General features: G+C 41.0%; 1 protein-coding gene across 1 annotated transcript in view; it reads left to right on the top strand.

The window, feature by feature from the left end:
• Positions 1-12,506, top strand: part of ADGRB1 (adhesion G protein-coupled receptor B1) — a 279,826-nt gene extending 267,320 nt beyond the window's left edge. The window contains exon 32 of the mRNA XM_065753423.1: positions 10,619-12,506. Within this exon, the coding sequence (XP_065609495.1) occupies positions 10,619-10,816 (198 nt within the window). The 3' untranslated portion in view covers positions 10,817-12,506. The remainder of the gene's footprint in view (positions 1-10,618) is intronic.
• Positions 12,507-16,008: the final 3,502 nt, after the last annotated feature.

Here is a 16,008-nt window from a genome sequence, read left to right as displayed (position 1 = left end):
GCAAAAGGGAGAAAACAAGCATCAGAGTCAGGCTGGCAGAAAGAAATGTAATTTGGGTTGTTAAAATATTCTTGGTCATTTAGAAGCAAAGTCAGATACAGGAGGCATAGATCTTCAGCGTGGCCAAGGAGGTTGAGGTGGGGCTTAGTTACAGGAGTGTAGAATAGCTGAGGAAGATATTTTGTCTGATTCTCTGTGGAAGTAGATCACTTCTCAGTATAGTTGTGCTGAGCTCTGAAAAGGTATTCCCAGAAAATCCTGCTTTTATTGTGCTTGGCAAGGTGTCATCATTGGCTGTCCAGTGTTATAGGATAGGAATAGTAAATCTAGTAAAGAGATTCATATCAAAGAAGCCTCTGTTGCCCTAAAATCCCAAAGTATTTCCCTGAATTTTTTATCTATGCTTTTTTTTTTCTACTTAGGTATGCCTCATTTGTAAAAACCCGAAATGCCTAAATACTATGTAAAACGTAATCTGTAGTATGTTTGCAGGAGGGTTTTATAGATTTAGATGTTTTGGGTATTTCAGAGATGCTTCAGAATCTATCTAGAATTTAAGTTGCCACAGTCAGCAATAAATTGCTTTCAACTGCTGGAAAGCTGGGAAGGTGACCTTGGCATATTGACTGAGTCTTTTTCCTTGGATGTTATCTTGGAGGGGGATCTTGCAAAGACCAGTATTGATAAGTCAATATTACTTTAGTGACAACCAAGGCAGTACATAGGAAAATGAATATCTTTCTTCACTCCTTTTTCTGCCATTTGCTGCTAGGAACCCCAGAATAAATCATGTGTCATCTTCAGCTTGCCCTATGAAAGCAAACTGATGATATTAGGGATTAAACTAGCAACAAAAGAAATGTTTTTGCTTTATGTGTGTTTAGGTTTTAAACCGATGGAGCATTTCTTCTGGTGGAAGTGATAAAACAAATGTAAGCATAAGTCTGGCTTTTGTTTTGTACTGAAAAGCACAGTGGACTAGTCCCAGACCTTTCCATAGCGCATGACTCCAGACACATTCCTGCACCTTGCCTTGTGGGCATGAACAAGGTCACAAGGATCCTAGAACACCCTTGAACCCTTTCACATAGTAGCATGGAGCAGAAGGGACCTTTACTCTCTCTAATCTGTCTGCCTGCATTTCTGTGTCTTTGATTTCACTTCTCAAAAAGTAACCACAAAGTCAAGCCTACCACATCTCACTCCAGCCCTGGCAATTTTCCAGCCTATCCTGGCAGCATGTCCCATTGTCCTAAATCCTTTCCAAGACACGAAGCTTTTCCCTATCTTCTTGCAATTCATCTCTCTTCCTTCAGCTCCAAGGTCAGAAAGCTGTTGTTGAGACTTGGACAAAATGTCTACATAGGAGAAACTGCCTTTGGAAACTCCTGGTTGCTGACACTATTTAGGGATTGGTTTGATTTTCATTTTTGGTGTAAATGATAGTAGTTCAGCACATGGGCCAAAAATGAACATTCCATCATATGAGGCACATTTCAGCTTAATTATTACACTGTTAAATAGGAAGGAAGCACCAACAGAAGAATGGGAGGAAGTGGAACAGCAAATCTGTCTCTTTGGGAAAGGGGATAGAAAATTCAACCATCCTGTGTTTTCTGTCAAGAATTTCTCCAACTTCAGTTCTAGAACATGATTTTTAGCAGATTTCCAGCAGAGATCTGAAGGTTTGTACCAGCACATATATTCTTCCTTTCTGAGTACACTGACATGTTTAAACTTTGGATAAGTGTTATGGCAGTGTACACTTCAAAGATAAAGATGGCTGCCCTTTACCCACCATCTCAAAAAAAAAATAGTTACTGGCAGACCTGGGAACATTATCAGGGCCTCCTACACATTTGAACTGTTCAGCTTTTCTCCTTTACAGCGTCAATTTCTGAAAGGTATTACTGAGCTGAGGATGACCCTAGCCCAATTAGAGACAGCCTTGATAAGCGTCACTGAGCTTGTTTCTCTTCCAACATATTAAAGAGGCAGGTGTGGGAAAGGATTCTGCTTTCCCCTCATCCAGCAGCCTAGGAGCCTTTGCTTAGACCTCTCTGCTCCCTTGCACTGGGTTCTACAATGAGGAGACAAAAAGGGATGCAGAAGGCTCTGCTCCTTTAAGTGAGGATGGGGAGACAACAGCCCCAGTGTCAGGTGGAGTTGAAAGAAAAACAGCCTTACACCATCAGAGCATCCCAAGGGATCCAACTCTAAACAAGCTCTCTTTAGAATCATAGTCATTGAATCATAAAATCAGTAAGGTTGGAAAAGACCACTAAGATCTTCTAGTCCAAATATGGATCCATCACCAGCACGCCCACTGACCATGTCCCTCAGTGCCACACCTCCATGTTTCTTGAACATTTCCAAGGACAGTGATACCAACACCTCCCTGGAAAATCTGTTCCAAATCATTGCCACGCCTTTCATAGAAGAAATTTTTTCTAATATCCCATTTGAACCTCTCCTGGAACAATTTGAAAAAGTTAAGTCTTGTCCTTATAAAAGAGATAGCCTATTAGGAGAATGGGAATACTTCCTGACCACCTTTATTGCATTTGCTAGAAATTTTGTGGCAGTGCATTTTGCCACAAACCGAAACACACTGCTAATGTTAAACTAACTCTGAGCCTCAGTAACATGGTATTATTCTTCTCTGGACAACATACTTGGTTTATTTATTTTCAGTTTGATCCGTGAAATCTATTCCATATGGCATGGACTTCCTTGTATGTGAATCTCAGCTTTAAAAATGCTCCTAATGGAAGCGAGCTCTACTATTCATAATTAAAATTATAATCTCCAGCAGGATCTCTGTTCAAAGCATACAAGACTACCAAAAATCATAAAACCATGTCATTTACCTACATTCATAGCATCATAGAATCATTATGATTGGAAAAGACACTAAGATAACCTAGTACAACCATCAACCCATTCAAGCCTAGACCACTATACTTCTGCAGCAAAATAGCTCTCACGCATTTGTGTCATTATTAACTAATTAAGGATATAAATACTATGACCCGCAGCTAACTTTTTTATGAAAGGAAATGGTAATATCAAAATATTTCCAGACTGACATACAGCAAGATCTGATGACTACAAGTTGGAAAGTCAGATGTTTAATGCTTTGATAGACTATTGTATGAGGTTGTGCTTGACCAACTGAGCAGACAATCAATGCGCCGTTACTGTTGAAGCAGTGAAGAAGTCTGAGTATTTATCCTTTAGTCTCCCATCACTTTGAGTTGTGTTTTAGTCACCTGATTGCTGAAGATGTAAATCCCCTTGCTGGCAACCTTGCTACAAGTTTGTTTCTTAATTTAAAAATCTACCCTTTGCCTGGCAGTCTCTTGGCAAAAATTTCCCTCCTTTCCCATACATATATAAGCTTCCCATGGTCTATATTAATTCAGCTGAGAACCATGCACATTAAAGGAAGACAGTTAACTACTTTTGAACTACTTTGTACTAAACAGGAAAGATTTTCCTGCACAGATCTGTATTGTCAAAGCGTCTTCTCCCTGTGAGTTAATTGCTAAAGAGATTCCAGCACTTGGGATGGACATCAGGAGTGGTCCCCATGCTCTGCAACTGCATAGCATGAAAGCAGAGGCTTTGTAGCCTCTAAAGTAAGCCAGGGCTTTGTTTCTTCTGTGCTTAATGCCAGCTTTGAAAACGATGGAAATACTGCTCCTGCCTTCCCCCTTGGCAGGAGCCCTTTGATCCAGTTCCATTAGAGAAGTTTGACTCACATACATATTCCTCTCTCCTTCCCAGCATCTGGCTTTGCTTTTGTTTCAAACAGCAGATCTTTATTTGTGCAGAGGTCAGCAAAAGCCACGCTGAACAATGCTTGGCAAATTTCACTGCCCTGCCTGTTCTTTCCTATCAGCTGCTCTCGGCAGCTAGAAAACCTTTTGCTTTGACTGCAACGTTGTCCTGGACTTCACATAAAGGCTCTGGACTCATTCTATAATGCAGCTCTCAGCTCAGCTCTGAAATCCAATCCCAACACTTGCTCCAAAACCAGGAGGAAAAGTATATGCATTTTTTTAATACCATTCTATCATATTTCTCTATTTTCTGCTTTACTACTGTTTCTACTTTGCTTTCCTCTTCACATTCTTAACTTGCCCCTTCAGGCACCTGCAGAATGTGCCCATTCCACCAGCACTTGCTTTGGTATCTAACAGAGTAATGAGAAAAAAGTGCTATTGATGAGCATTGTAGCTCATTGCTATTCAGGGCTATGTGTCTCCTTGGCATTCTCTGCTATTTAACACAATTAACTCCCTCGCTTGATGGCTACCTGCACTTTTTTTTTTTGTGCTGGCTCACAAGCTGGCAGCTCTGCTCCTGGATGGGAAAATACAGCTTCTCTCTGTGGGAACCTCTTTGCATAGGCTGAGGTTCAGATTGTGGTGGTTGTGTCAAACACAGGCTTGTTCCTAACTGAGGAATCTGAAAATTGAGTGCCTGTGTCCTGCAAGATATCCCTCACTATAGGTAACGTCTCCCCTGTGACATGTGGTTAATACTCTGCATTTTTAAAAGCTGTGTAATTGACAACTGTGAAAAGACGAATTATAGTAACAGTTATAGGGAGGAATGCTACATAAAGTATAATAACTACTACAATAAATTTTGTTATGAAATTTATGTCAGATTTTCTATCATTCATCCATAAACCATCTGTCAGCTACCTTGTGTCCCACACATTGTCATTCAGCAGTTCACCTCCTCCATCTAAAAACTCTATCAATATCTGGCTTCAGTATTTCTTATTCCAACTACCTTTCGTGTTGACAGTCAATTCCTGCCTCATCTTTTGTTTTGAATCAGGTATTGGCAGCTCCAAAACCATTCAGTGCCCACAAGCAGATTTCAGCTTCTGCTTATTTGGACTGGTTAAGCAAAGGAATCTCTAAGGAATCATGCTCTGGGTTCTATTGGTATCCTCATGGCATCCCTAGCTGCCCCTGTAAGGTGTGAAAGAGCCTTATAATGATGTCAGTGTTTTTGGGGAACACCCAGTAGCCCACTTTCACCAATGACTTCCTGAGTGCAAAAATAGGATGATCTGTTAATTGGATAGATTAACAGTGAGAATAGCCTGGAGAATAGCTTGTTTATGTTGGAGGGATCACTGTCTTTCTCTACAGCCTTCAAACGGGGAGCTTTTTATGAGGCTATGGAAAGAGCTTTAAGGCTCTGCAATAGAGCTCTTTAGGCTCCATGCATGATCTCACTAGACTGGCTCAACACAATCCCTGTAAGTTAGACTGTCTGAACTTCAGATGATACAGAAGCAGAATACATATTTTGATACCCCAGTGAGTGCATATTTCAAATTTTCTAATTGATTTCCATGAACTCAAGTTAAAAACACACACTACCTCTTTTTTTCTTCCCCAAATAAAATTCTAAATAAAGTGACCCAGTTCTTCTTATTTTGCTTTTATGTTAAATTAGCCACAACATAAACTCTCATCTTTGGAAGTTTGTATTATAAGAAGTAATTGCAGCTACAACTTGTTTCAAACAAAGAAAGGAAGATTTATAATTCTATAAAAAAAAAAAAAACAAGACAGCTTTCCCATTTTCTAATCACTTTTCATTGACATCCATCCAGAGATGGATTAGACAGCATGAGCCACATTAGTCTTTCAGATTCCCTGCTATACTCTCTGAATAACTTCCTTCTGGTCCTGGAGTCATCAGTGTCATGGGGAGAGACCATTTGGGTCATGAAATATCCTTCAAGTTGACAATAGAGTCAACTGGTTCTTGGGGAGTTATCTCAGAGCACTCTGTAGAAAGCACTGAGCTCCTCCTCAGGTCATTCAGGGTAACTGTAAAACTTGGGTACTAAAAATACATAAATATATAGAAAGGCAAAGAAAAAGGAAACAAAACAGAACAAAACAAAAGGAGGAGATACAGCTTAGAAATTTGCACATTTCATTATGTTAAAGACACTTGTCTGCCCCATATGTCCGATTTTACCCCATCTTGGGCACTCCTTCCCTTCCCAACTCCTCATTCAAAGCACTGTGCTCTGCCATCCTGGCACCAGACAGGAACCAATAAACATTTTTCCCCTCCTCAACACCCAGAAGCTCATGGGCTGTGTCAAGCCAGAGTCATGGTTCTGTCTCATTGAGTTATTGGCAGAGCAGGCTCTGCTGCTTTCAGTTTTTGTATTGGCCCATTCCTGGCTGTCACCAAGGCACCAAGCCCTGGCCCAGCACCAGTGTCTTTTACAGCCAGATTACCCAACTGCTTAATTTTTGTTCTTTTCTGTGCATAGCTCAGTTTTTCCCACTATTCCACTAGGGCTGCTAAGACCCCCTCTGCATGGCTGGAGGACAGTGCCACCTGAAGTGTAGCCCAGCGTCATTTCTGTATATGACTGAGAAGCAATAAAAAACATTTCCATATGGAGGGAAAGAAAGAAAAGGAGCTTTTCCCAAGAGCCTGCTACCAATTCCCAGAGTGTCTTATGCCAGGAGGGGATCACTTTCTTTAGTCTCCCAGCACACTTGCCAGAGCTCAGCCAGGCTGATGGCACTTAACCTGCTTGGTTCATAAAATCATAGAATCATTAATGCTAGAAAAGAACTCTAAGATCATCTAGTCCAGCCAATATTGCCCACTAAACCATGTCCCTCAGTGCCACATCTACATGTTTCTCGAACACCTCCAGGAACAATGACTCCACCACCTCCCTGGGCAGCCATTTCCAGTGCCTGACCTGAAATTGAAAGAGTTTTCAGATAATATATTTTTCCTAATATCCAACCTGAATCTCCCCTGGCACATCTTGAGGCCATTTCCTCTCATCCTGTCTCATCCTAGTTCTTACAAACACAGTCTTTCTGTACTGGTGTAGGGACATGGCCATGTACACTGCTTTAGGGATTTACTGGTGCAGGGTTAGACTTGATGATCCTTATGAATCCCTTCCAACTTAAGATATTCTATGATTCTATGGTAGTGGATAGCTGATGCATCTCATCATCATTCACAGCATTATGAAAAAAGACTCATTCATTTGTAAGAAGCGATGGATAAGTCTCTCCTATCTATTAGGTGTTCTCCTGAGATTCCGTTTCATTTTCTTGCCTTAAGTTGACTTTGAAGTCAATAAACTCATCATTGCTAGTCAGTCCATTGCTCTGATCAACTAAATAGAAACAACAGACCCAAGGACAGTCTGGTCTTGACTCCTCTCATTTGCAAAATAAAGACTTAGGAAAATAAAGGAACAGGGCAGCCATATTATGCAGCCTCAAAAATCAACTCCAGCTTCCAGTGATTTGTGATGAAAGACCACAAGAAGCAGAGTGGTGTTACTTCATTAAATCATTCAGGTTGGAAAGACCTCTAAGATCAAGTCCAAACATCAACATACAACCACCATGTCCACTCATAGAAACAGTTCACAATGTTCAGGGAGTTTTTCTTCTGTGAATGTCTCTGCTTGTTGGTTTTTTGTTTTCTTTTTGTAACTTTGGTCATTTTCAGCACCAACACAGAAGTGATCTGAAGTTCAACTGGGCACTCTGTAGAGTATCAGCTTCTAGTGTTCGATCTGAGCCAGGCAGTACTTGGCATCTAATCATGCTCACAGCTATTTTGCTGGAAGAGATGATCACTGCCATCAGTAGTCTGCTCCTACCATCAATAACGCCACTGTCATATACCTCTAGCAGGTGCATCTTTCAAGGCTGAAAAGTCTCAAGTCTCTACAACCATTCCTCCTAAAGAACATACTCCATGAATTTGTTAGTGGCCACCCTCTTCAATTCCACTGTACCTTTTTTGAGGTGGAGAAGAAGGTCCATTGGGAAGCCCATGGAGTGCACGATACACTAAAAGTACTGAGTGGTGTTGCACACTGTCACAATTATGTTTTTTCTTTCACTCTCTTTTCCTTTCCTAATGATTTCTTTCATTAATTCTTTCTTAATAATTACCAATGTTTAATGTTTATTTTTTTAATCACTACTGAGTAATTATTGTAATCCGTATGTCTTATCTCTCAGTGACATATCCAATCAGAAGTCATCCTTGTCGATCTGAACTCATAAGTTACTCAGTTTTTCCCAATTTCCGTTCCATATATGAATTTACAGCTGCTCTGACTCTGTAGCTCATTCATTACAAAGGCTGTGAGGTTTGTTAATCATGTTCAGTGCATATGAGCTCTGGGTGCATCTTCACAGCGTGAAGGAGAGGCTGAAGGTCAGGAGAGCGGCGGGCATAGGGACTGTTGAAACAGAGATGGTTAGGAATAGAAGGACCTGATGTTGAAGGAGGATGTAAAAATGCCATCAAAGAAAGGCTTTCATTTAAGAGAAAAGGTGGAATTATTTATGAACTTTAGCATATGATCATTTGTGCTGCTCTCTTTTAAATAACACAGCAGTGGACATCAGTAAACTTGTGAAACTGCAACAGTTGTGGGAGAAAAAATATCTTCCACTGAAAAGAGCAACTGTGACAAAGGTTTTTATTCCTCATCTTTTGGAAAACTTGCTGTTTCATTTTAATTTTTGCTCTGTTTGTGCTTTTTTTCTTTCTGTGCACCACCTCACTGCATCTTTTCATGCCAGAGTAATGGCCTGCAAACACCACAGGCAAAAATTTCATCTCAGGAAGTTTTGAATGTGTTTCATTACAACACACACAGATGAAAAGGTTTCAGGTTTTACTAACAGTAATTCTTAAATGAGTTTCAAAATAAATAATGGAATTAGTCAATGATTGTATCATCTTTTCTGTTATATTGCTATTAATTTGCATTATGCTAAGTGATGGAATAAAATAAGAATAACACAGGGCATAAGAGGACCTGTTGTCATAGGGGTTAGTGCAAAACACAACTGCAGAATTTAGAAACAGAAGTGTTTTGCATTCTTCTGAACAATAGTTTTCCAAAATTTGATTATAAGAAAAAACACATCTCTCTGAAAGGTTTTTTTTAAGTTATATTTTCTCCCCTCGCATTAAAACAAAGGTCATTTCAGAATGCTTTCACATCTTTTTGGAGAGAGGACCAAGTTTACCTAGTCTGTACATTTGTTTCTTTGGCCACCAAATGACCTCTCTATGAGCTTTTCCCTTGTAGAATCACAGAATCTTTAAGGTTGGAAAGAGCACTAAGATCATCAAGCCCAACTTTCAACCCATTCCCACCGTGACCATTAAACTATGTCCACAAGTGCCACATCTCCACATTTCTTGAAAACCTCCAGGGATGGTGATGCCACCACCTCCCAGGGCAGCCCGTTCCAGTGCATTCCCACTCTTTCAGAGATAATCTCTGCTGAGATGCAGGAACAACTCCAAACATACCTTATATAATGGGTGAAAGTTTGGAAAAGGAGAAACTGTGGCTTGAGCGAAGCGATAAAAGCCAGTCCTGCTGGGATGAAGGTACAGTGCCTTTACCATTGTCACTGCAATGTGGAGTTGGGATAAATCACAGGCTACCTAAAGGCTCTTAGAAAGGAACAAATTCAAAATCCAACGCAGGTGGATTAATGTGTAACAGATGGGCATTTAGGTTTCAAATGGGGCATCACTCATCTCTGCAGCATCCTACAGTGCACAGGCTGTGTGGCTTTTTTTCCTCTCAATATATTCTGGTGACATTATCATCCTGGACTGCATGTGATCTCCATGCATTTCTCCTCATCTTCTCATACTTCTTCCCTCCTTGTTACCCCCATGCAGCTGCCTTTCCTCCCCCCTTTCTGCCAGTCTCCACTTTCTTTTTGGCAGACAACTCAAAGGAGCTCTGTTCTCCTGCCACATTTAGTGAAGCCTTTTCTCACCCAGCACTGGAGTGTTTTGTGGGGATAATTAATTGTGAAAACCACCATTCTTGGTGGCGGGCGCCAGTTTAGTGGAACAGCTCATTTAAAATCCTTGCATGGACTCCCTTTCAAGAGTTCACCCATTTTACAATCTTATCTTGGTGCAAACCAGCAGAAACATTGAAAGTCATTCCCTGGATGTGTGGTGGGATGCTGGAATAGGAGGGGACTGATAGCAGTCAATAAAGCCTTGAAGGCTCTGTGTAGAGCTGATGGAAATGCTTTCAGCCTCAGAGCTGACATTACAGCCCATCTAACAGCATGAGCTCACCAGCAAAGTAGCCAGCATACTGCAGTTCCATTGCCCATAAATAGCTGTGCTACGTAGTAAATGTCTTCTCATCTATACCAAATGTAGTCAATGTACATTCAAAGAGTCCTCAGTGTAATCTGCATTTTCACGTGGGCATTTTCTGTGGAAATAGAAAAAGGTGTTAAATTCTTAAAATTGTTTTCAGTTTTTCAGTGGAGTTGTAAGTGGCAAAAGCTTTGGCTGAAGTATCTAGGTAATTTGTTAGAGATAGCAAAGGAAAAAAGCTTAGATTTTCTCCCTGAAAATAGACATCAAGAGAAATTTTCATTGAAATCCCACGCTATCTTGGGTGAGAAAGATTTACTTTGGTATAAGAGTAAAGAAGGTAAAAATTGTTTGCATCTAACCTTTATCTAACCTTTATCTCTCTTTTTTTTTCTTTTTTTTTTACACTTTCCCCCTTTCACAGCAAGAAAAACAGCAGACACCAAACAAGAGACCCTGGGAAGGAATCAGGAAAGTCCAGTCCCCACCGTCATGGGTTAAAAAGGACATCGAACCTGTGGCACAATCTCCCCTAGAACTAAAAACTGTAGAGTGGGAGAAAACAGGGGCCACCATCCCTCTGGTGGGACAAGACATTATTGACCTTCAGACGGAGGTCTGAGCAGAAAGGAAAGAAAGGGACATTTTTTTCCAGAAAACAAATGAAACAAACAAACAAAACCACGTTTTAAAGAAATGATTAAATTAAATCGGAACCGAGTGAGAGAAATGTTTGGTTTCTTTTGAAACCTTTGGTAAGATGGAATAACTTTTGTATCGTTCTCAGCAGAGTGGGGAAATATTGCTTTATAGAGTATAGTAGATGTAGGTTCAGGACAACATGAGCTTTGCCAGGTAGGACTGGAGAAGAAGTGATCCTGGAAGAGAGTGAGGAGGAGGCAGAGGGTGGGGAGGAGCTGTTGGGGAAGAGCCCTGTTGAGTTGCTTTGGGGAAAAGCCCTGTCGAGATGCTTTGGGGCCAATACCATACGCCGGGACCCTTCCTGCAGTGCCACAGAGAGCTACAGAAGGACACCCAGGAGCCACCACCAAGAGCCAAGAAGATGGAGGTTGTCTGGAGAGCAGAGGAGGTAACATCATTGGAAGCCTCATCTGGATGCATTCTGGCCGTAGGTCCTGCAGGAGACACAACGTAAGGCATCCCTTGCCATTCCTCACTTCCTACCTCTCCCTCGCCATCTCATCTGAGATGGAAGGAGCTGGAATATGTCAAGTGGTGGCTGAAGAGATGTCCCCACTTTTTCATGCTACCCCACGTCCTGGTGTCCTGGCGTCTGTGCAGCATGTCCCTAAGGGGGCCAGGGGGTTAATGGTGGTGAGAGTCACATCACCCATGGCTTACAGGGAGAGGTAAGGTGGGGCTTTCTCCTCTCAGCCCTCCATGGTGGAGCTCCTGTGCACCCTAAGGAATGGGACAAGCACAGGAGAAAGGAACAACCTCCAAAATCTGCTCGCCCCGTCTCCAGGGAGAGGGTTGAAGGTGTTAGAAAAACAGACCAACAAGAAGAATGTAGGTCATTTCATTGACTGTTACATAGATAAACTCAGCACGGGCCTTGCGAAGATCTGCTTGGCCTCATCCTTTTTTTTTTTTTTTTTCCTGTTACTTTTCCTTGCTTTTGGACTCAGATTTGTTCCAAGCTGCCCCTCCCTGGAAAGCAGAGAGAGAAAGAGGGAAAGACAGATCCACCAATGTACCTGGAGATATTTGGTATACAGAGATGTTGCCTTAGGACATTGAGACAAACTGACAACATGAATAACGTCCACTTGGAAACAAACAAACAAAAAATAATCTATTTTTTTCCTTCTTCTTTTCTTTTCTTCAATAAAAAGAGAACTTGAAACCCGAGACCTTTCTTTTCTTTGGCTCTTGTCATTTCAAATGCCTTTCTGTGCCGTACGAATACACAGGCATGGGGTGAGGATGCCACCTACTGAAGGTGGAAGGCAAGTTGCTCCGTGAAAAGTTTGGGATGGCGGGAACACACGACACCATCGTTGCTCGCTTGCAGTGTTTTCCTTTGCTTTATTCATTTTCAGCTGTGGTTATTTTCCCCTCATTGGCATTTCTCCCTCCCTAATGCCTGGAGCCAATGGGAAGGTTTATAGTTCTACAAGAGCAAAAAGGTGGAGCTGGTCAGTAGGGCAGGACATGTTTCATCATAAAATGCTGTCTTTTTATTTCAACATTAAAAAAAATACATAGCAATTCTTTTTCATTAGACATTTCTCAAGGCTATTTACAAGTCAATAAATAAATGAATAAATAAATAAAAATTCTCTACATTTCACTCCCAAAAGTGTTGTGCAATATTTTTATCTTTGAAAATAAACCACTGACATTTCATGCAGACTTTTATTTCTTTTATTATTATTTTTTCTATCATTTCCAACAGCAGGATGCTTATGGGTCTCTTTTTTTGACTTGGAATATTCTAAGATTCTGATGTTTGAAACAACTCTCCCAGCTTTGGAGAAGTGTGGTGCCAAACTTCTGCTTGTGAGTGGCTGTATTGTTCCAGACAGCAGTAAAACTTGATCGGGGTCTGCGTTATTATTGCGTATTTGAGTGTCTCCTTTTTATGAAATAACATTTTTAGGAAAAATCTAACAATGAGTACAAGAAGTGAGCCAATCACTGATCCCAGTTCTGCTTCTCTCACTGAGAGATGTTGCTTGATATGCAAACATCTCTGTTTCATCTTTCCATTGGGCCACGTGGGTTATTGGTCTTTAAGGATAGTGGCATCTACGTTGCCAGTAAGTGTGTAATATAATGAATGGAAAGAAAAACTTAACAAAAATTCAAACACTTTTAAAATAGGGGAAATTATTACTTATAAAAACTGTGATATTACTGTCCAATTTTAGATTATTCTCTGAAACAGGAAAGCACAAAGGCCTCCCTCAGATGCTGGGTTGTATGATATTGTAATAATTATAGTTACAGATAATGAATTTTAGCATACAGATATCTTTATACTGTGTTTTAAATCTTTTCTTTTTTTTTTTCTTCTCCTCTCCCATGCCCAACCAAGCTTCCTCTCTTCACCCCAGACCTTTCCCACTCACCCATTCACTCCAGCTGATTTGCAGGACATTAACAGTGTTATGTAATTACAGAGATAAATGTTTGTTTAATAACTGTTGATATTCGACTTTCTCTGCTCAATTTCTTCAGTTAATTCTGTTTTCTGCCACCCTGCCCTGCCTCATACCATGCCTTCCCCTCCCTCCTATGTTTGTCAGGTTTTTTTTCTGTACAGTTTTCAGAGCACAAAATGAATGTGTCTTATTTCTAATAAAAGAGGTGTAAACTCGAGCAATGTCTGCTTTTTAAAAGCGCCCCACGTGTGGTTTGCATCATGCTCAGGTGCTGGGAAACACCTCTCCTGGACCTGCAAGCTGCTGCACTGGAAGAGCCGTAGTCTGGGACCAAAATTCACCCTCTCAAGTTCTTCCTTTTCCTTTAGGCTGTAGTTTCTTGACACTCTAAAACCACATTTTCCATATTTCCTAGACATGAGGATTTCCCTTTTCTGTTCATACCAGTTTGCATTTCCTTAAATATCTCTAACCCAAGCCTTGCTGCCCTCTTCCTAGTGCATGTCAAAAGGAGCTGAAATTCATTATATTAGGCAGGATTATTCTCTGCACAACCTGATCTGTCTCAAAGTTCATTGCAGGGAAGTTGGACTAGGTGACCTTTAAGTGTCCCTTCCAACTCAAACTATTCTATAAATCTACGAATGGGAGAAGAAAGCAATGTTGGGTTACAATTTCATTGGGGCATCATGCTCACATGATGTAAAGCCAGCCCCAATCTCATCTTGAGCTACCTTCCACCTACATCACCTCCAGGAACATGGCTCATTGCATGAAGTACTTGAGCATATCACTCCTGAAAGATAACAATTAATGAGTTGAGCTAGAGATTGTAAAATTTCTTGGCATTTACCTTTCAATGTCTGAAAAATATCTCCTTGACTCTTCTCCAGCATGTAGAGGTTGATAGGTATAGGTTATAGTAATAGTCCTTTTAGGTTTATAGATAGGTCTGCAGGAGGCTTAGGGGTCTGCCAAATTGGATCCAGCATTGCTGCACTCCAGGACTTTGGTCCAGAGCCATCACAGCTCAGCATGTCCCCAGAAGTAATGACTACTCTTGATCTTGCTGGAACTAATTGGATCTCAGACCAATTCGTTGTGATGAATCCCTGCTGTGACACCTGCAAGTAGAAGCAGATGACAGCACATCGTGTTTGGCATAGCCCATCTCAACAATTGGTGTGTTATGTCAAAATAATAGAGGAGGCTATGTCTAGACAAGCTAAAAACCTTTAGCTTACACCAACCAGTCAGGGAGACCTGATATGATTACTGTCCCTGTTCATTCTAAGGGATTTGAACTAGATAACCTTTAAAGGACCCTTCCAACTCAAACAATTCTGTGATTCTATGACTTCATAACTGCTGTATGGAAATTTCTCATGGTAATTCTCCAAGTGGAGGAGATCATTCTCCAGAGACCATTAAGTCTCCATTTAGAGATTTGGTGGCCCATTGTGAGGCACCTTGAAATGTCTGAAATATTTGCAGAGGTGTAGGTTTGTCTTGAGGGTGTTATCCTAATCCCCCATCTCCTGATCCATGATCCAGCCATTCCTCATCAGCTGCGTGTGATGGCATGTCCTACAGTTTCTCCATCCTTCCTGCTAGGAGTGTTCCTGGCCCTACATTTCCCATACCATCACTGCATAAAATTAACAGGCGGATGAGGGAAATACTATCCAACAGACACACTGTAAGCTGAGGGTCTGGGAGGACAGGGGAACCCAAACTGGGATCTCAAACCCAACTTGGGATCGCAAGTCCCAGGGGTGGTTCAGTAAATGCTGCCGTTTCTCATAAAGGAGACCTGGAAAAAGGGAACACATATCCCTGCAGTGCTCATGGAATTGTAATGAACAGCAATGTAGTAATTAACAGAAGTAGCAGGTCAGTGTATGTGTAGGTGGTTTTCTTTTATACTATAGTTATGAAGTGGTAAGGCTGAAAGGGAGGACCACAGCATAATTTAGCCTCTTGAGAGCCTTGCAAATTGTCTCATTACCCCATGATCCTATCTTGTAGTCTATATAGCCATGGGGCAAACAAAGAATCCCTGTATCTACACCTCTGCACTGATTTCTCTCTATTCTGCAGCTGAAGGAATGGTGGCTCACTGTGCCATTAATTGAGCATCTGAGATGAGGTAAGATGAGTTTGGGCCTGACTATCTCCTCCTGAGCTGCTGTTGTGATCTAAACAGAGAAGAAAAGAAAGAAGATGAGTAACTTTGTTTGTTTATTTTGTTTTAGTTTTCTTATTTTAACCTTCCAGGATGAGATCAGTGGCTCTCCAGGGAAATATCTGCCTTGTAGCTTCTGTACTAATAGAAAAAAATCTTCCAAGTAGCTTTCAGCAGCCTTTTGAGTAAGGAGTCCTCACAGGACCCATGTGAATGACCTCTCCTAGTGCTTGCTTAGAACTGCTTTCATTCATGGTTATCCAAAAAACCTTCTATGTTTCTGAGTATCAAAACTCCATCTTGCTTGCAAACCTCAATTTCCTACCAAACTCTGGAAATGACTTAGTAGTTGGTCTTGGTGATCCTTATGTGCTCCTTCCAGCTTGGGATGTTCTACTATTTGGTGATGATATGGAAGATAAACACAGTTCCTAAGCTGAGGCCATGTAGAACTTTAGATTGGGTGAAAAAAAAATCATTCTTTTTTGTCTTCTTTTAGGA

This window comes from Cyrtonyx montezumae, unplaced genomic scaffold (assembly GCF_038088225.1).
Source record: "Cyrtonyx montezumae isolate F1298 unplaced genomic scaffold, pur_monq_1.0 scaffold_8, whole genome shotgun sequence".
Taxonomy (NCBI): Eukaryota; Metazoa; Chordata; class Aves; order Galliformes; family Odontophoridae; genus Cyrtonyx; species Cyrtonyx montezumae.
The sequence above is the reverse complement of the archived record's forward strand: the minus strand, read 5'-3'. Positions and strand labels throughout refer to the sequence as shown.